This window comes from Porites lutea, chromosome 8 (genome assembly GCF_958299795.1).
Source record: "Porites lutea chromosome 8, jaPorLute2.1, whole genome shotgun sequence".
Taxonomy (NCBI): Eukaryota; Metazoa; Cnidaria; class Anthozoa; order Scleractinia; family Poritidae; genus Porites; species Porites lutea.
Window position 1 is genome coordinate 21,955,336 of NC_133208.1, and position 20,579 is coordinate 21,975,914.

The following is a 20,579-nucleotide window of genomic DNA, read 5'->3' on the forward strand; positions in this document are numbered from 1 at the left end:
TAAATTGCTATGGCAACTCCAAACTCTTTCGTTTGAGACATTTCGGTGGGCATGCGAGACACTGGCGTTGTTTGATCTGTGTGTTGTTGTTTTCAGCCTTTGAGATCTTTTTGTCAATATTAAAATTCATGTCCAGAGTTGACTTTTTGACGGAGGATGTCTTTGGAGAAACGTGGGGAGGAAGAAACGAAGAGCCAAGATGGATTAGTCGACGCCTCTTACAATTCACTGGTGAAAGAAACGGCGGAAGGGTTTTTGGCTGATGGCCTTTGGAAATCGAAACGCGAGGAAGATTTACATCGTGAGATTGAAGCTATGTCTTCAGAAAAAGCTAAATGTTTATTCGACGATGAAAGGGATAGGCGGGCTTGGGTGGCCGCGATTAAGAAGTCTGTTGAAAACAGTATTCAGTCGCAAGTGCGGGCGGTGTTAGGAACTCCACCAGGAGAGAGGAGAAAAAAACTTCATGAGCAAAGACTTGCTGAAGAACGACGAAAAAGGCAAATAGAGATCGAAAATGCCGATAGACAACGCACGGCAGAAAGTCGTAATTATAGCTATCCTTCTTTTCATGATGACGACGGGGCGCTGTTTCAGAAACGTCAACAGTATTTGCAGAAGTTTGCGATGAGACGTTCGATGCGTAACGACAAGGCTTCGGCGAGCACAACTCTTCGTGACTTCGACATAGACCCCCTATCCAGCGACTTTAACAAAAGGTTTAGCATCTACACTCGAGCTGCTCTAGAAAATGCGGACAGAACGAGCTCGAATATGAGTTTTAATAACCAAGCAAATGTTTATAAACGATCCCCTGGTTGTGTATGGGTAGACAAGAAAGGAGAACGACACGACATCCCTGGCCCATTTTGGCCGAAAGACCACTTGCCGCGTTATTCAAGCCAGAAGCATATTCATTTTATTCCAGACTTTGTCGAGCGATTAAACACCGAGGGTAGGTGATTGTATGTATATATAATCCTAAAACAACTCGTTTTGCATCAGTGGTAGTCAAACACAATCGACTTGTTTGCAAAGGCAATTTTCAGTCGCGTCGGGGCTGTGTTTATGTTCATGGATGGCCCATGTGGTAATTAACGAAATTCACACTCACTTTTCAACTTATTGACAAGTTCTAATGTTTTCATATATCACGAAAGCAGAATTGTAGTCTTTATCAAAAGCTTCCTCGGGAGAAAACTTCGTTGTTCAAATACACTATTATTATTCTGACATGCAATTAACAAAGTCACGCATATGAAATCGGCATTTTCGTCGTCCATAATGCACGAATAGAATTTCACACGTGTTCATAATGGTATTTGGTTATTTTGAATTTGGTTAAGTATAAAACCCCTCACCGTTCATTTTAATATACTTCAATTCGAATTTCATGAAGTTAGCCCTTCTGCTTGTCGATCATAAAGTTTCGAATGCGTTAGTTCGCGCGCGTTTAAGCAGTAACTCTTTACAATCCGGCATTAATTACTATCCTAGGCGTTACTTGAAATGCCATCAAGTACTCTGAAAATGTTTATGGGGATTTGTCTCTGGCGTGTAATATTTTCCGAGACATCTGTGAAAGATCTATTGTTTTAGGCAAGGCATGTTTGGACAATAAATAAATATGTAAGCAGTTTGAAATCTTATTTGAGGTTGGCAGTGGAAACATTGCCCTTCCATCTCGTGGCACTGAAGACCAGTTATTCAAGGTACAAGTTTATCATTTCTTGAAAATACTACTGATAAAATCTCAGTACCTCGAGTTTTTCATTGTCAAAGGCATTCAAAGTTTTAATTTATGGTGGACCTGTCTTGTCTCCCTTGGTTTCTCCCTTAATTTTCTCTTGGCTGCACCAGTGCATACCCTGCCCAGAAATGGGGAAGAGGGGAGAGGCTACTCCGGGAAAATTCTAGTGGGGGTGGGGATGAGGAATGCTTCATGATACCCTGACCCTATGTTAGACCTACAATCCCTGACAGAAGTAGTTGGAAATGTTGTACAACTTAACAGTAGTCTAGTTTAATCCTGAGGGGTACTCCCTTATATAAGCCATATATGTATGCTCCACTCCAAAGGGTAGGGTTTTTGTGCTGTTTTGGTCTGAAAACAGGTACAGACTTTGCCCATTTTGGTCTGGAATTGGGTATGGTTTTCAAGGGGAGTGCATGAGTGTATTCATCGTTTCAATTCCGAATATGCAAATTCAAAATGGAAATATGGTCAGGATTTGGAGAACCAGGCGGCACACGGGAGTGCCCCCTGGGAATTTAATTGTCAAAAAAAGAGAGTTTTCTCTTTTGCTAAATATCTCCCACCACCCCCCCCCCCCCCCCATGTTCAATGATGGGATATAACAGAACAGTTATGTGCACAAACATTTACGTTTTGCTCAACATTTGGCCAGGTGCAAGGGAAAGAAGGAAAAAAAGGTAGAAAGTAGCAGCCTTCCCAACACTAATTTTGACGATGATTGTAGCCTTCCACGTTGGGCAAGCAATCCCCCCAACGGAATGCGTGATGAAGATCTAAGAACATCAGGCCAGAATTGATTATGAGATTTTCCTGACTCTATTTTAGGACTGAAACTGCTGATCTCAAGAGTTGCATGATAAAAAAATAATAAAACATAGCCAATTCCAGACCCGGGTTCCAGTAAGAACAAGCTAGCCCTATCCTATTTCAGATCCAAATGGTGAAAATCTATACCCAAGTTCAGACCTTCACCCCCTCCCTCCCCCTCCAATACTCAGTGAGCAAACACCTTCATTTGTTAAAGGCTTCTCCTGTCATGTTACTCAGTGGTTTCTAATTGTACCATTTATATCTAGGTGAAAATTGCAACACTTCAAGTAGTTCAGTGGCAAATGGAAGTCTTCTATACCCTCATGAATGGCGAGGAAACTTAACAGTTTATGAAAGGCACAATAAGGGAGAGGTATGTTACTTTTTCACTTACAAAGTTCTTCAGCTCTTGACACTGGATCCACCCACCTCACTGATAACAGAACATGTTCCTTGGTTAGTAACTGGAAATTAAATTTTTTTGTAGGCATTTCAATAATTTTCATATTTTAAACTTGGTAATAGAAATGAGAAACAATGTTTATTCTGGCAGTTGCAGGGAATAAAGGAAAAATCTTATGGCTTTGACCCATAATAACCATGTGTCAATATTGCTCAAGTACTTAAGCCCCTGAGGGTCAGAGACACTGAAATAGCAAACTAGAGCCCTTGACTGGCTCAAGCACCCTGGACAACCCTTACACCCCTCTTCTCTGTCCTTCATTCTTCTCTTGATGAACATACAGAACAAAATAAATTGATTTGAAGAGTAGGACTGTCTGCTGTTCCAAAAAGTGGCTCTTTTCCACCATAATCTGTATTGAACTGGAATTTGGAAATTTTTTTATTCAAGGAGAGAAAAATCTCGAGGAGCAAGGATGAGAACAAACATTAAACCTACACATGGTTCCCTATGAGATTCGAACCCCCCCCCCCTCCCACCTTGGTCATGGTGGGAGGTGATCGAGTGCTATATGCACCATGACTCCACCCTTCGTCTCCTCATCTCTTTTCAGCCTGACAAATATTCTTATAACTGAATCTTGAAACCCATGGCTGTATACTGCTCAAACCAAACTTATTAATAAGGCCAATAACAGTTTTGTTTATTGAACAGGCAAACCACAGTCATGTAGTCCCTTCTGGTTGCCCTCCAAGTCTCACATTTGAATCAAGGTTTGAGTGTGGAAACCTAAAGCAAGCAAAAAGAATGTAAGTATTACTGTGAGTAGCCTGGGGCAAACTCGTAAGAGTGGGTGGAGGGGTGTGGAGAAAAAACTTTCTGTCTCAGTCACCCCCACCCCATAAAGTTTGCTTGCATGGCGAGGCTTTACTGGAAGATATGCTGCGACGTTCTGAAGCTCAAAACTCAACTGATGGTCTATCTTTGATAGCCCAGACCAACGTTTCAGTTCTAGTACCTTAAAGCTTCTTCTTCTTTACCAATGATAATTATGATAACATAGTTAATTATGATAACATAATTATGATAACATAGCATTCAGAACTTAAAAGCAGTGGCAGATATTTACGGCCGTATGTGTGTATGTTTTTTTAAGAAACTCTGGTACTGTGGTAGGGTAGGGTGTGAGGAGAAGTGAAATTCTAGTAGGAAAATAGGCGGAATGAAAAAGGAAAAAAAAAACAATATTTTTTTTCTTTCTAGAATAAGGTTTTATTACCGATTATTTTGTAATTTTTAAAAGGTTCATGATTTATAACAGTTTTTTGTTTTAATTCTTTTACAGTGGCAGTTATGAATATGATCTAGTCCTTAGTTGCGATTTGTACACAAAACGACATATGCAGTGGTAAGAATCTTTGCTCTTTTAGTTTATGTACGAATTTAAGAAGTGGATTGCCTACGCAACAAATAATGTCAAAAAAGAGAACCGTTGATCATAGACGCGGATTACTCTGTTCAAATCGTAACTTGAGAAATGTTTTTGAAATTCAGTTGTGACACCAATTTTTAATACCAACATTTAATGAAACAGTTTGTATAATCTCTCTTCACAGTAAAATTATTACATGTGTGTAAAACGTTCTTAATGGCGTAACTAACTTAGGCTATGATAATATTGTTCTAAAAAAATTGGTAGCGGGTCCGTTTGTTTTCATAGAAAAAAAAGGGATGTTATTCCTTTTATGTAAAGCGACACTTCAGCGGATCTTATCCCTTCTCAGTTCTTTTTTCCCTGAAAATTGGGTCGGTCGGTCGGACGTACCGCTTGATAGAAAATGGCCTGACGCACAGATAATGTCGAAAAGAGAAAACCATCACCTTCTGAATGGTCAAACCCGGGTGCCAAAGGTTTTTTTCTATCCTAATTCCTAATAGTTTGCGGCGAAGGTGCCACAGCGAGGCGCAAAGCGCCGAGAGAGAAACAAAACTCCGTACGTCCGTGTCGGGAGCTTTATCAAACCGTACGCACATGTTATTTCATCCTAGATATTTTGTGAACGGACTTCCGGAGCCAGGGTAGAATGTTAATTGTGCTAGTGAGGAAAAGTTCAAACGAATAAAGATATGAAAAGAAGAAGGAGAAAGTGGAGAGGATAAGATGGTTTTGGTGATTCTAGGAAAGATAAAATGGATGACGCATATTTCTACTTCAAAAGGAGAACTCTTCTGTTGCCTTTTTTAACTTTTTTTATGTAAGGGAGGGAATATCCAGTCTGCTTTATGCATTGAACTTTTAGAAATCTCAACCGGAAATTTTCTTGTCTCATTTACCATAGGTATTACTTCCGTGTCCAGAATATGGTCCCTGGGGTAACTTACAAATTCAACATCATCAATCTACTAAAGAAAGATAGTTTATACAATTATGGTAGGTAATAGCTTAGTCTCTGCGACTAAGGCCTGTTTTAAACGTCGTGCTACTGCCGTGCTAAGCTGGCTCGACTGTAGCTCGACTGTAGCACGACACTAGCACGACTGGTTTCAGACGTCGAAATTAATTCAGTCGAATAGAACGGCTGTTGCCGAAAACAAAACACAAAAATAAAGAAACGGTTTAGGAAACTTTTAAATGTATTCTAATGTATTTATAATTTATGAATTGAGTTCGGCACGGCAGTAGCGCGACATTTGAAACCAAGTCGAGCTACTGGCGTGTAGCACGGCAAGTTTTGCCGTGTTACACGGCAGTAGCATGACTTGGTTTCAAACGTCGCGCTACTGCCGTGCTAAAGTCGAATTTAATTCGATCAATTTAGTTCGGCACGGCAGTAGCACGACGTTTGAAACAGGCCTAAGAGGTAAAGCCAGTGACTTGTTGGGAGGAAGATAGCCGTAATACCCTCTCGATGGTTAAATGAGTTTGCACCAGTTGTTTTAATCACAAACTTTATTAAAGAGGAAGTTGTTTCGCTAACCCAAGGCTGTAGAGTTCAGTTTACCTGAAGAATTGAATACGCTGTACAACAGTACAAACACTTCACTTTTCGGATACTTACGCTTCATCGCGCGCATGCGTTTTGCGTGACATATTCTCTAGATTTGTCGTTACTCCCACATGCATTGTTTTCAATTTCTCTCGGTACTTACCATTGTCCAAGAAGAAATTGAAAACAATGCTTGCATGCTGAGTTGGGGAGTAAACGAAGTGTATGATGGGACGATGTTAAGTTGGCGGAAAGTCTTTTCTTCTAAAACGTCTAGCTGTAGTCTCATGTTTACGCACTGAGTCCTAATTTTTCGTGGGTTTAAAAGTATAGTCTTTCACTTAAAAATTGTCGTGTTTCTCGTTCTAGGTATGAAGCCCCTTTTGTACTCCGAGCGTAAAGCTACAGCGCGGGGTCTGGGCTGGAAAAGGGCTGGTTCGCACATCAGTTATTGCAAGACCACGTTATACAAAAATCCTCTGCTGCAACGCGAATATGTTTACTACACTCTCACTTTTCACATGGTGAGTAACTAATGGTAAAGCGCGAAGATTTCATTGGCTAAAAGCTTTATTCGTAGTGTTGCCTATCAAGGCGATGTAAATGAAATCTATTGGGCAGTAGTATGTTCATTTGGCATTGAAGGCTAAGAAATTTTTCGGCCACTTTATATATCTATTTAAAAAAGAGGAAAATGTTGATTCGCTTCTTTCACATTGCCCATAATACATCTTATTTACCTCTCAAAATTTTGCTTTAGTATTGTTTTCGCTTTCTTCTTGGAACGACTGTAGTACTGAGGAAAAATTGAAAGCAATACTTGTGCAAAATTGGGGCGGGTGGGGGGGGGGGGGGTGGCAGGTGTATTATCTCGTGGTAACGAGAAAGTCGCGGATTCGTTCGGGAGAAGAGCTCGAGAGGCGAGGCCAGGCGCTGGAGGGTATGCTTCTCTCTCTTCGCGGGAGTGAAATTGCGGCCTCCTCTTCTTGTCGTCTCCATTTACCCATTTTTGCTTTTGATCGAATTTCAGGAATTTCCACACGAAAACGATACATGTTACTTAGCTCACTGTTACCCGTATTCCTACACTGACCTTGAGCTGTACTTACGCACAATGGAGGATAATCCGAAGACAGCACAGTATGTGCAGAAGGAGGTACTAGCTAAGTAAAAATTACAAATTGCGGGTAGTTGCTTGGTGTTGGCCGCGGGTACAATCAACAAACAGCAATACCCACACCACAAATCCTTCTGAGCTGCTGGTTCTACTGAAAGGAAAGTGATATAAACTATTTTTCCTTAGGTTTCTGCTTTAAAATCCGCAAAAATCCATTCAACAAATGCGAAGCAAATCACCACAAACTTTATCTTTCCGACAACCCCTGCATGCCACTTTCAACATCCGGGGACTTTTATGTAAAACTATTAATCATGAGCAGTATGCGCAAACTTAACTTCCTATGCGATTTTACACTCTTAACTAAAATGGGAAATAAAAATAATCCTGAACAACGTGGAATCGTTGTTAGGGCAAAAAAACTGTTATTTCGTTTGCAGAAACAACTATTCTCGAGAACTTCGTGGTGCTCCGAGTAGGGTCCAAAGTCCAAATGAGGCCTATAAAGCAGACTTGTTTTGAGTCCCTACTTGTTTGTTGTCTGAAGCGATCAGGGAATAAGGGCCGCGGGAGATGCCAGGAAGGACGAAAGAAGGAAAATGTTGCTTCCCGCATTTGATCCGGACTTTCTTTAATGCAATCCAGTAAATCGCTGATTTCTCTTAACTTCAATTTACTCTAAACAACGTTTACTATATTTGTTATAATAACCGGCTGTGAAATCGCATTTATACTTTTTTTTCATGTCTCATGTAACAGGTGCTTTGTAAAACTATGGCGGGCAACAATTGTCACGTGTTAACTATCACCTCTCCTCAAGGTTAGTGACCACGAAGCTGTACGCAGTACTCTAGAATTATTTTATTCTCACCCTTTCAATTCGCGCCATACTTATTCTTGTATTTTTTTCTCTTGTAGTTCCTGAAAGCGAGAAGCTCGGCGTAGTCGTCAGCGCAAGAGTTCATCCCGGCGAGACTAATGCGAGTTGGATGATGAAAGGCATGTTAGACTTTTTGACCAGCGGTCATCACATTGCAGAGGTAAAGACTGGTTTCCAGGCGTTAATTCACCCGTTTAATTTAGAATAGACCCTTTGTCACGCTGCGGCCATTTTGTCTCGGGAGATTTAAAAAGCTTTGTTTATGCTTGGCTAGCCTCGTAGCCAGGTCAAGTTCCCCTGGGACCTCTATTGGGAAAAAAGAAAAACATGGAAGCTAAAGAGGTCCTTTTAAAGACATGCCCAGAGAGGTGTTCTTGTCGTCTTTTAAAATTATGTTGATGTTTTCTTCTTTTTCGTTTACGTATATATTTACGTATATATTTCTCCTTTTGGCAGAAACTTCGTCGCAAGTTTGTGTTCAAGCTCGTCCCTATGCTGAATCCGGATGGTGTTGTTGTGGGCAACTACAGGACGAACTTGGCGGCCAGAGATTTGAACAGAACTTACAAAGACCCAAAGAAGGTGAGGAGGTTTTTGGAAAAGGCGAATTTAACGTCTTGACTGTAGAAAGCAGAAGTTTTTTGACTGAAAATGATAAATATATGAATTTCATTATATATTTTAACCACGGAATGAAGAAATAAATGAAGAAGATCATCGCAATTAAAGACGCAAGTTATGCATTTACGAAAAGAAAGCCTGAATAACTTCATGCTCGTCGGGATTATATTTACTGTATATTCAAACCCTGATCTCCGTGATATCAGTGCTGCGCTCTAACCAACTGAGCTAGCAAGCCAACTGGGAGCTGAGTTTTTCAGTCTCTTGTTTAATTATGTCCGCGAAGAGTAGAGGCCAGTAAAACGTCCGCTTCTGCAGGAGAGTGCATTGTAAGAGAGGTAGCCTTGCCGCTCGTCATCATTTTCTTCCAGAATCAAGGCTTGCGCAATATTGTGAAGCAGTGAAAGCATATGATAGGGTTTGTCTATAGTTTTTTTCTCACTACAGTCACTTTGAGTCAACACAGCAACCGATCTATACTACTGTAGCCTCCCCTGCAGACATTCTTAGGGGTGCGTCAAGCGTTCCTGCCCCACAAACGTTCGTGCGGTAGGAACGCATGACGCACCCCTAAGAATGTCTGCGGGGGAGGCTAATACTACTGAGGATAAATCACTAGCGCCAGCAATGAGGATCGAAGTCCACTAACCAAGCAGGGTGCTCCGGCTAATGGTCTCACATAGACAATCCACACTATCGCCTGACCAGACTCGTACCCAGTCATTATAAGCCAAGAGAATAGCGCGGAAGTTGTGCAAGGGAAGAAAGAAAAATAGACCAATCCCGATATATTAAAATTCATACTTGGCTGCGAGGCTTGGGAGAATAAAACAAAAGAAATCATCTAGAGGCTCAGCAATGAATAATACATTTCTTTTGTTTTATTCCCCCAAGTCTGACAGCTAAGTATGAATTAAATGGTCTATTTTCCTTTGCTCCATCCCATGAATCCTCGCAAGCCTCAATGTTACCTCCGTATCTAAGAGTGAAGGCTCAACAATGTTCTTAGGCAAGAAAAATGTTCCTAAAGTTTGGCTTAATCGCGGGTTAAGTTCAACCATCTTTTGAGGATCCGGGCTAGATGAAGACAAGCAGAGTAGTTGAACCATCACGACTAATAAAAAATTAGGTGAAAATAACGTTCGAACGTACATTTTCTGTATTTAAAGTTTGTATTTATCTTCTCACTATAGGAAAGTTTCCCCACTGTTTGGTACATGAAGAACATGTTGGAGTCATTCAAGAAGGACCACCAGGTAGGGGTACTTTTGAAAGATTTACGATTAACGTCCATCGGGCGAGGAATGGCACTGAAAAGGTCCCACCACGTGTGGGGCCTTTGGCGTGATCAGATATAACGAGCCTTTACTTGAGTCGGGCAGGGATGTGTTGTAATAAGAACTGAAATGAATTAATGTTATTTAATTCAGGTCATTATTTACTGCGATCTTCACGGACATAGCCGCAAACCAAACGTCTTCATGTATGGTTGCACAGCAGATCCCAAGATGGCATCCATGAGTAACTTTGTAGAAGAACGTCTCTTTCCTTGGATGATGTCACAAAAGGTACTAAAGTAGATTATAACCCTTTTAGTGTCAAGATTGACCAACATCAATTTTCTCTGAACGATATCAATACATAATCAAGAGAAAAAGTTAGGAGAATTTTTAAAATTATCCCCTAAAGGAAAAATGCTTTGATCTTAAATCGAGCTCTTGGAACTAATTCTTTATGGAATTGTATGAAGATCATTCTGGTGAATTTCTTTGTGAATATTGGGGCTTAAATACTTGTACACGTTGCTAGTTCCACGAAGATGCGACAGGTAGACAGCTTGCAGAAGTGGTCACTACGTGATGAAGTTCGCGCACAGCACACCCACACACACCACTGATACAGAGCAAGACTGATAATGTGAAGATATTTTGTAAAAAAAGAAATAATTGTAATTTTTTCCAGAAACCGCCATCGCAATTTATCGAGACTTAGATGTTACGAAGGTAGATTTATCATTTGGACAGTTTTCGTGCGTAAATATTCGTAATTAAGGAAAAGAATCGATCCTTATAGTTTAGTCCGTTGAAATGCAGTGAGTGATCTGAACAATAACTTTACTGAATAAAGCGGTATAGACATCTCTTTGCGAGTGCCATAATCAGGTTACGTTGTATTCCACCTAAACATGGATGTCTTGTTTTGTCCCAGGCCCCCGACAAGTTCTCATTCAGTGGTTGTAAATTCCGAGTGCGCAAGTGCAAGGAGTCCACTGCGCGCGTGGTTATGTGGCGACAAATGGGCATTACTAACAGCTTTACTATGGAGGCTACCTTCTGCGGAGCAAACTTTGGCGACATGTGAGTACCTGATTATTGCCTCAGTCTTAGGAGCGTTTTTCGCGCGAATGATGACTTTAAAACAAGGCGGTGTGGATTAAGTACTTCGTCCTGGGTAATAAAATTGGGGTTGTTGTCCTAAATAGGTTATGTATTTTAGGGTTTTTGCTGTCCTAAATAGGGTCAGTCAGGGTTCCCTCAAGCCTGCTTTTCGTTAGCTAAGCTCAGGTAGACTGTGTCCTATGAAAGGTCTAGATTGCTTATGTCCTCTTAATCATACAATTTTTTTGTCTCTTAGTGAGAAAGGAAGACATTTCCACGTTGGTGACTTTGAGGAAATGGGTCGAGATTTTTGTGAAGTGTTGCTGGAGTATTCCGAGGCAAAAAACGGAAATCGGTAAATATTTGTCAAAATCGTCCAAAGTCTCTTTGGAAACTCACTACTGTTTTGTATCTCGGTTATAAAAAGGCGGGGCGGTGGGAAGGCTCAGATGTAATCAGTCACGGGGATCTGCGATTAAGGCCACATTATTAAACCCCTTAAGAAGCCCTGTGAGAAAAAAGACAGACCCCCAAATTATCCTGGGCCCCCAGAACTTGACCCAAGAAAAGTCGCGGGTCAGGTCAGCTATTGGCCAAGTTTTTCCAGTTAGTTATCCCAGAAGTCTTTGCGAAAGTAAACCTGGCCCAGTTTTTTTCTCGTTTCTAAAGTGACGAAGCAGTTATCTTGGGTAAGTTATAAATTCATTTCTTATTTCCATGTAGGAGTGAGATGACACAGGCGTTTGTGGAGCTCGCCTGTAAAATGACGCGTGATATCCTCAGACAAACCTTGGGGAACTTTAATCATGAAAATGTTTCCAAAGAAGACTTTTTAATGAGCAATAACGGAACCACACATACAAGAGAAGGGAAAACTCAAAGCGGTTCGTCAATAGGAGAGGAAGACACAGAAGACCAAGGGACTAATTCCACTATCAAGGCGTTTCCTCTTTCGACGAATAAAAAAGTGAATTTTATGGATGTGCGCGTTCAAGCTTCGGGGAGCAGTGAAGATGACGGCGTGGAACTCTCTGTGAAAAGCGTGCATGTCGATTCGTTCAATGACTGTATTAAAATACTGGAGAATTTAAACTTAGTAGACTGCTTCGACGAATCAGAGTAAGTGAATTTTTTATTTCCTCTACTCCCCAGCAATGTCGTATATGTTAGTATAGGTAATAGAATGATTTGTACGTGATATTTGGCATAAATACCACGAGTGATATTTCAAAATTGTTATACGTTAAATTTTTTGACAATTTTGAAGTATGACGAGTGTTATTTATGCCAAATATCACGAACAAATCATGCTATTATTTGTTTATACTACTACCCCCGAAAGGTTTGTAATTTTCACATGTAGTTATTTCAAATTAAGCTGAAATACCACTGCTCTAAGCCAATCAAATTGCAGAAATTTGTCATGGAAGGGTCTATTTGTCCCTTAATAGCCAACTGGTACAGTTACTGATGGCAGGTTCCCACTTGGAACTTTGGTCGTAGACGAATTAGGGTCTTTTTTATGGTTGAACTCTTTGCAGGCTGAGATTAAGAGCGGCTCTGTCTTAGTTCAAGTTGTCGCATTTTAGCGGACGCTGAGGTCAGTTAGGCCGTCGCCCCAATGTTTGTAGACTTCATTCTTCGTTTTCAGTTATAAAGACTGCTAGCAGGGAAGCTTCCAAAGGGAAGCGGCGGTAGATCCGCATAATTATGAACTCTGAAGGCGGTGGTGTGTTCCTCCCCTAAGAAAAAAGCGAGTGAACGACAAAGTGGTAGACAGAGTGAAAAGAGCAAAACTGCATCCTCAACACGCTTTTCCGGGGTTAATGAGTGCGCGATAAGGGTTTTCCTTCGCCTCTTTCTTTTAATTTCTTATTTCTAGTTCCCCAGGGACGTGGAAGAGAAAAAACCTTACCTGTCCACCGTCCCTTCTGCAATTAGCGCCAACTACCTAGGGAAGCGTTACCGGTCAGCGGTCGTTTATCCGTTAAATTTACTACTACTGTGTTATTTAGTTCTAGTGACTCAGACAGTGACCCGGATGACTGGGACGACAAGGAAGATGAGGCCAGCGGTAACCCGGTAAGGATTCTGATTGGTCAATCTGTGTGAGTGGCCATTGTGGTCCGAAGCTATGCTTCTTATGCTAAAATAGTGGCAGATTTAGTCATTCGTAAATGTCTTCATGATAATGAGCCCTCCACGTCCGTTTCAAAGTAAACGTTTTTGGTTTCTGCAGATGCATTCGAGGCAAATAGTGCTAATTAGCATACAGCTATTTCGAGAAAGGTTGTTGGAAAAAATGTGCACGCGACAATCCCGAAAGGTAATGTGAGATATGATCAATACGCTGTTCCTAACGACTGTAGCTGTCGAACCTACTTTAGTTGCTTTTCTTTAGCACTCGCGAACATAAGTCCATGGCCTCTCGTGCCATTCTTTCAAATTTCTTTGAAGAATAGTGAACTCAAAGCCACCTACAATACCTTTCGGGATTGTCGCGTGCACTTTTCCCGACAACCTTTCTCGAAATAGCTGTATACAAATACATAGAAAAGTCAAATTCCTAATTCCAGAGACTATAAGCAAAAAATGGGGAAAGGGGATTGTTTGGTTGGACAAGCGTAAATTATAAATGGTTAATAACTCGAAGATATTAGCACTTGAGTGCTACACTGTAAATTCGAGGGTAAATAAAGTTTATTGATTGATTTGATTGATTGAATAGTTGCCTTGAATACCATCAACCAGTCATAACTAACGCTAGTCCACCTAAACGACCTCAAAACTTACTGCACCCAAAGCTTATACCCATCTTCGTAGAGTTTCTGAAGTATCGACTATGGTCACAACAAAAACGACTTGGAAGAGTTAGCTCCCAAAGAAACTATGGTTCTGCGTCCTTGGCGGAGTGAAACTCAAAAATTTGGTTTTATGAACCGATTCGATAAAGTAAATTACCACCGTAAATAGTTAAAGGAATCTTTCTATGATGTTAAAACTTAATTATCGATTTTTTGAAAACCTAAAGTTTCGCGTTTGAAATAACGGTAAAATGTATAGACTACGAGCAATCTCTCTTTCTTCTCAGTCCGTCGCTTGAAACGCGCGAGGGACGAAAATGACCACGCGCGTAACTGAAGGCGTTCAATTATTATTCGGAAGTTTTGTTTCTGTTTTTGATAATCTTCATTCTTCTTTTTCAAGGGGGAAAGAAAGAGAAAGAAAAAGAAGAGGAAGAAAGCTAAGCACTGGTGGGACACCTTGTCGGTAAGTTAAAGTTTACGAATGTATAATTCACGTATAGTGTTTTAGCCTGAGAAAAGAGCCGACACTACCACTGGTTTCCCCGCCAAATGACGTCTGAGAAACGAGCGCAGAAATTCCATACTTATGACACGTCACTACCCAGATCTGGGTAGTGCTTCTGATTGGTTGAAGCAAATTTCCAACGCGACGCGACCAATAAGAAGCACTACCCAGATATGGGTAGTATCACGTCATCAGTATGGAATTTCTGCGCTCGTTTCTCAGACGTCATTTGGCGGGAAAACCAGTGGTAGCGTTGGCAAATGTCGGCTGTTTTCTCAGGCTAACAGTAGTGTTTTAGTTTTCTAACGTTACGTTAACCCTTCTTTTCTTTCTGGAAAAATCAATCAAAACAAACAAAACAAGACAAACAACAACCACAAAAACAAAACAATCGTTTTTTTTTCAGGTTGGGGATTGAAGGGTGGTTTGTCGTGGATTTAAACCGTTTACTTTTTAAAGTAATTCCTGTACTGACTATAACGTTGTTAACTTTGTTTCTTTAGAAACCATCTGCTTCTTCGGAAACTAGCAACAGTACTACTACAGACGAAGATTGTGGCAATAATGAGGTACCGTGTGTTATATTTAGAGACAAATACTCAAAGTCCGAGCTATTATGATTGAATCTCAACCACGGGTGCATCGCACGGGAACCTTGCAGCTTTCGGAAGACCTTGGGAAAACAATGAACAGACAAAGTTGACAATGGAACCCAGCCCGGAAACAAAAGAGCTGCGACGTATATAATAGACGTCCAATTAAAACAGCTGCAAGGCTACCGCAACAACCTACAGGGTTCCCACGTAATTACAGGTCGTTGAAATTTATAAACGTGGTGCTTGCTGAGCCCTTGAAAAGGCCTTGAATTTTATCTGGCAAGAAGTGCACGAACTCCGAACCTTAAAAAGTGACGTTTCTCTCGTGAAAAAACATAGAGTACTTAAGTGATGACGTCATAAAAATGAAATTTCTGAAATTCTGGGATTTGTCAGGGTATTCTGAAAGAACAATGTCCAACAGGCCTACTTACCACAAATGAGCATTTGGGGGCAAATTGTCTCTGAGATGTTAGCCGGTTATACTCAGAAAACTCAATACAAACCCTTCTAATTTCTTTTTGGGTCGGCGTTCGCGGTTTGCCGTGAAGTGAGTCGGATCGAATCATTGCATTAGCTTCACGTTAACTAGTATAGCGAGGATAAGATATCACAGAATAAAAGAAAAAAAAAAAACAAAGGGGAAGCAGCAAAATTAAGGCGGGCTTGAGAAAAAAACTTAACGTGTAAACTTTAAAACTAATATGTTGTTCCAACATTTTCAAGTTCTTCTCATTTTTTCCCACTGATTAAGTTTGACAGTTTATAGCTGGGACTTGCGCCCATTAAACTTACCAAATGAGGGTTAGCTTATATATTACTGGTGATTAGTTGAATTTTCAACAAACTTTTGCCAATGACATGTGATTGTCGATCTCAAAACGTAAGTTTTTCAAAACTTTCTTATAACTTAAATGCAGTTTATGTAATTCTTTCAAACCTTCAAAGTAGAGCCTAAATCAAATACAAAGTTTATAACCTATGGATCGACCTAAACGATATGACTTTGTCGTTAAACGTTGCTCTCGGTTTTCGAATCCAAGCGAAAAACCAAAGGAGATGTAAAAGAATGAAAAGCGACAATCAGACCTGTTGTACTAGGCCACAAAACGTCATCTACCGTCTGAATCAATTTTTTCGACCACTGAAGCTTTAATAACATTTCAATTCTTCTCCCATCTAATTTATTTTATCTTTCCTTGTAACAGAGGGCTAAGGAACGCTGTGGACTTATCCACACAGTAAAGTATCCTTTCTTGTTAGTTAAAACCTGTTAACTGAACACAGAAACCCAATATAGCTTAAATTTATTTTAAAGCTAACTGAATCGAGGCGAAACTTAAACCAGTTAACTTTAAGAATAGTGCTTAGCCGCAAATAACAGCTATTCTGTTAACCACAGAGTTAAGCAGAAAATAATTATTTTAAAATATAATCTTTCAAACGAATTTCTTGAAATTCATATGCACGTTACATAAAAGTGTGGGGATATGATGGATATTAAATGAACATCGATCAATTAAGCTAGTGACACTGGCGAAAATATGATGCGTGTTGTGGAAGAATTCCTTGTGAATTCTGCTTAAATATGAAAACACAAAATTTGTTTTTATTCTGCGAAGGAATGACTTCCAAAGTTAAAATTGAATTCCGTAGCTTGGAGGCGTATTAAAATACCTTTCCTATATACCTTGTTAAATATTGACATCGTTGCCTGTGTCTTTCAAACAGAAAAAAGTGAAGACTAACTTTGGCAAGTTTGTCAACCCATACCAGCATCGATCAAATGGCGGTATACCAATCTTCTCTCAAGAACGAATTCTGGAAAGAGCGAAAAAGGTAATTATTATTTGATGTACTGACCTTGTCTAAACCGGGATGTGGTAAGGAGGTACTCAGACGGGTGCTGCATGACTCACTGAACGATTATAACTTTAAAAGACTTGGCCAAAAATCCCCAAACGTCTTAAATTTCCTGCAATCGCTCAGGATTTTGGTGACAATTTTCAAGAGATTTAAAATCTTTCTATTTCAGCTGATCTTTACGGACTTCCGGCGCTTCTGAAGAATCTCTAAACTGGAAAACATGTTCTCAAAAACACTTCCTCTAGACATATCAAGACGGTATAACTTGCTTGTGTCTGAAAATATTTCGAAATTTTGATACGTGAAAGGCCAAGACAACCTCCAGAACACAACAGCTGACATTAATTGCTACAGAAGTAAAACTATTTACTCAAACTCTTGGCCTCATTTCCACTTAATAACCGTCAACCGTCAAAAGTTCTGAAATTTAACCGTCAACCGTCAAAATTGGGAAAAATAACCGTCAACCGTCAAAGCTACCACCCCATAAGAAACCCTCTTCAGAGACATCGCGCGAGGCCGGCGCGCGCAAACTCATTGGACAGGCGAAGCGCGAACTGAACCATCAAGGTATAGCTGTCTTGCCGTTTGTTACAAGTTTTCAACAGAAGCCTCGGAAAAAGGCAACTCATAACATGGCACCTAACCATGGCAACAATCTTAAATTACTATTGGAACGACAAGCAGCTTTTAGTTTTATATTGGTGTTGTTTCGTTAAGTTAAGTTCACTGCACCATCCTTTTTTTATGATATTGCATGGTTATTTGTGAAACCATTTTCAAGAGATTTTGCGGCACTGTTCTTTGAACGTGATGAGAATCCAAGATGGCAGCTACTGTGTGGAAATCCTGAAATATTACTGGCCTGACTTTGGGCATCATGGAACGAACATTGCTCAACATTGGGGGATGGTGTTGGATCCATCTTTTAACCAGGCCCCAATTGTTCAAATGGTGGATAACGCTTTCCAAAGGGTAAATCTCTTTTCACTGGATACTGGCTCACTTAGTTTCCCCAATACTTATCCACTGGACAGTGATTTATCCGGTGGATAGCACTGTCCACCGTTTGAACAACTGGGGCCAGACCTTTAGAAGTTCAGCAATGTGAATCTTAGTTCTTTGTTCTTGGTAACACACTCAGTCCATGAGCCCCTTTTATTTTTCGAATACACCTTCCCTAAATTAATTTGCGTTTCTTTAGAAAGAGGAACAGTTGCATAATGAATCACAAGAAACAGAAAGAAAAGACTTCCTTGTGAAGGTAACACAAACTTAAGCTGATAATGCTTACAGTTTGATTCAACCCCTTTGCTGTCGGAGATTTCATAACTTGTTGGCTAGCTTGATTGGGTAGTGGGTAAATAGAGGAGGGTCTTGGGTGGAGTGAGTGGGTCTTAAGTAAATTGAGGGGGTCATGGGTAGATTGAGTTGGCTGTGGCTAGCCCTCGGTGGGTAGTGAGCAGATTGTGATGACGTAGGAGGATAGAAGTGGGTCGTACGTAGTCTGGATGGGTCGTTGGTAAACTACCGTGGGTCGTGGCTAGATTGTAGTGATCCCCGGCTAGATTGAGAGGCTGTGGGTAGATTAACTGGGTCTTGGGTAAATTGCCGTGGGTCCTGTGTAGGTTAAGTGTGTCCTCGGTTGATTGAGCAGGACGTGGCAGAATGGCGTTAGTTGCAGAAAAACAGGCGCAGGCGCAGGGTTGCCGCTCATCAGAAAGATAAAAATTCCCTGACTTTTCCCTTACTTTTTACTGACCTATAAATAGTTTTCACTGACCTATTATTAACGAGAAACAATCCATGTTTACATTCATTTTAGCTTCTTTTGCAGCCCATCGATATTTTTCTCTTCATTTACAACCTCGTTCCGATTTTTGCGGAAAGAGTAAGAACGAATTTGGAAGAAAGCATTCACAACGAAAACCACTGACCACAACTACTACAAGTGTCAGGCGTAGGGTGTCAACTTGGTCGCTTTGCTTGCTTTGCAGCACACTTTCTGCTTTTCTGAGAGAAAATGCATTTCAAAATCTTGAAGAAAACTTATGAACTATAAACCGAAAAACCAATTTCCCTGACTTTTCACTGACTTTTACAATATCAAAGATTTTCCCTGACTTTTTAAAAAATTCCCAGACTTTTCGCTGGCCTTGAAAAATGTTCTTATTTCCCTGACTTGTCTCTGACCGTGGCAACCCTGAATTAGTTGCCGTGGCTTGATGTTAGGTTGTAATGGGTTAAAAATTGTAGCAATATAGACTACTGTAAAACTGTACGATAACCAAAGCGGCAAAAATATACTAAAGGATTTACAAACAGTTTTCTTGCGCACGGAGCAAATGAGTTGACGCCTAACTTTCTTGCATTGCAGTACGCCCATGAAGAGCCCAAAAATTCAGGCCCAGTCCTTGCTGTAACAGACGACACTGAGCTTAATTTCGTCACTGCTCAAAGACGTTTAGAGTATTACATGTTTGCTAACAACAGTACCAATCCGAACTGGGGGAATATGTCTACAAACCCGGGCCTGCGGAATAAGCCCCCTCTTCCCCATTCAAGGCACGTTGTAGAGATGGATTCGTTTAAGTTTGATTATCTCACCGGGGATGGATACGGATTTACCGTCAGGATTCCCGGGAGGAAACCACATCGAGCCCGGACGCGCGACGGGCACGAACGCGGACCCACACACTCACTTCAAACTTTTGAGGAAGCAAGAAGCAGGTTGCGAAGAAAACAGATTTCTCCGGCGTATACCTTTAACCTATCCGACGAGAGAATGGTCTTTCCGGGTAGAACTTCTAGTCTTTATACCACTCATCACAATAGTTACTATGGGGACGATTTCGAAGTAGAACCGGATGTTTTTTCACGTGTCAGTGCCAGTAAGAGACTTGAGCATTCAGACTTTCGAAGGGGAATGACTGGCTCGTCTGAGGGTGATATTCTCGGCCAGAGAAGAAGAAACTTTGCGCGTTCTCGGAGTGAACATGGAATGAGAGTCAGAAGTAAAGAGTTAGATGAGGTGACGTCACAAAGTGCTGGACATAGATCTAGACACGATCGCCCACTGTTTGAACCCAAGGCCCCAGTCCCTTCATACTCACACGTCTCTACTCCCCTGGTCAACAAGAAGCAAAGATAACGAACAAAAAGCACCACCGTTTCGTAACTTTCGTCTGGGAAAAGCATCGTACGTGATCATCGATTGATCATGTTCGACGTAAAAAATACGACAAGAACTCGTCCACTGTGTCGTGTGAACTATGAAAACTGTGTACTCAATACGTTGATGCTTTCCATAGTTTTCCAGTAGTAGCCCGCCGGTTATGACTTCACTACACACACCGGAAGTTGAAATAATCTGCGCTCCAGGCTCTCCCTTCCACATTCTGTCGCTAATGACCGGCCACTGTCGATCACCAGTAAACGCACAACACAAACTTGAATAGTGGTATTAGTATGTGTAATCAAATGGTGACGAGTGAAATTAGGGAATAATTTCACGCGCGTTTTGTCCAAATTCTAATAATTTCCCGAGCCTAAAGGCTCGGGAAATTATTAGAATTTGGACAAAACGCGCGTGAAATTATTCCCTAATTTCACGAGTATACCATTCGATTACCTATTAACATCATGGGTGACGAATTACGTTAGCAATTTTGGATTTTTGACATGTTTATCCTGGATCGTATCGATCGAGAACTCCACTCTCTCAAATGTTTAGACCTTAAATTTGGCTTATAAAGTTCAGCATTTTTCAGACTTTTTCGGCAAAGTACCTGTTAGAGTCCTTCCTGATGTTCTCTTGTGTGTTCAGGTTTTCTAAAGCGTCTTTTTGTGCCCT

The 20,579-nt window shown here is 40.8% G+C and overlaps 1 protein-coding gene across 1 annotated transcript; it reads left to right on the forward strand.

Annotated features, from left to right (window-relative positions):
* The first annotated feature begins 44 nt into the window (after positions 1-44).
* LOC140946007 (uncharacterized) lies at positions 45-20,265 on the forward strand. Its single transcript, XM_073395073.1, has 21 exons — positions 45-955; positions 2,833-2,939; positions 3,684-3,778; positions 4,315-4,377; positions 5,309-5,400; positions 6,326-6,480; positions 6,987-7,112; positions 7,833-7,893; positions 7,992-8,113; positions 8,410-8,535; positions 9,768-9,830; positions 10,005-10,142; positions 10,783-10,931; positions 11,209-11,307; positions 11,676-12,071; positions 12,968-13,034; positions 14,160-14,222; positions 14,768-14,833; positions 16,592-16,699; positions 17,931-17,990; positions 19,104-20,265. Exons 1-21 carry the CDS (start codon positions 157-159, stop codon positions 19,875-19,877), a joined length of 3,729 nt encoding a protein of 1,242 aa, XP_073251174.1. The 5' UTR covers positions 45-156; the 3' UTR covers positions 19,878-20,265.
* Positions 20,266-20,579: the final 314 nt, after the last annotated feature.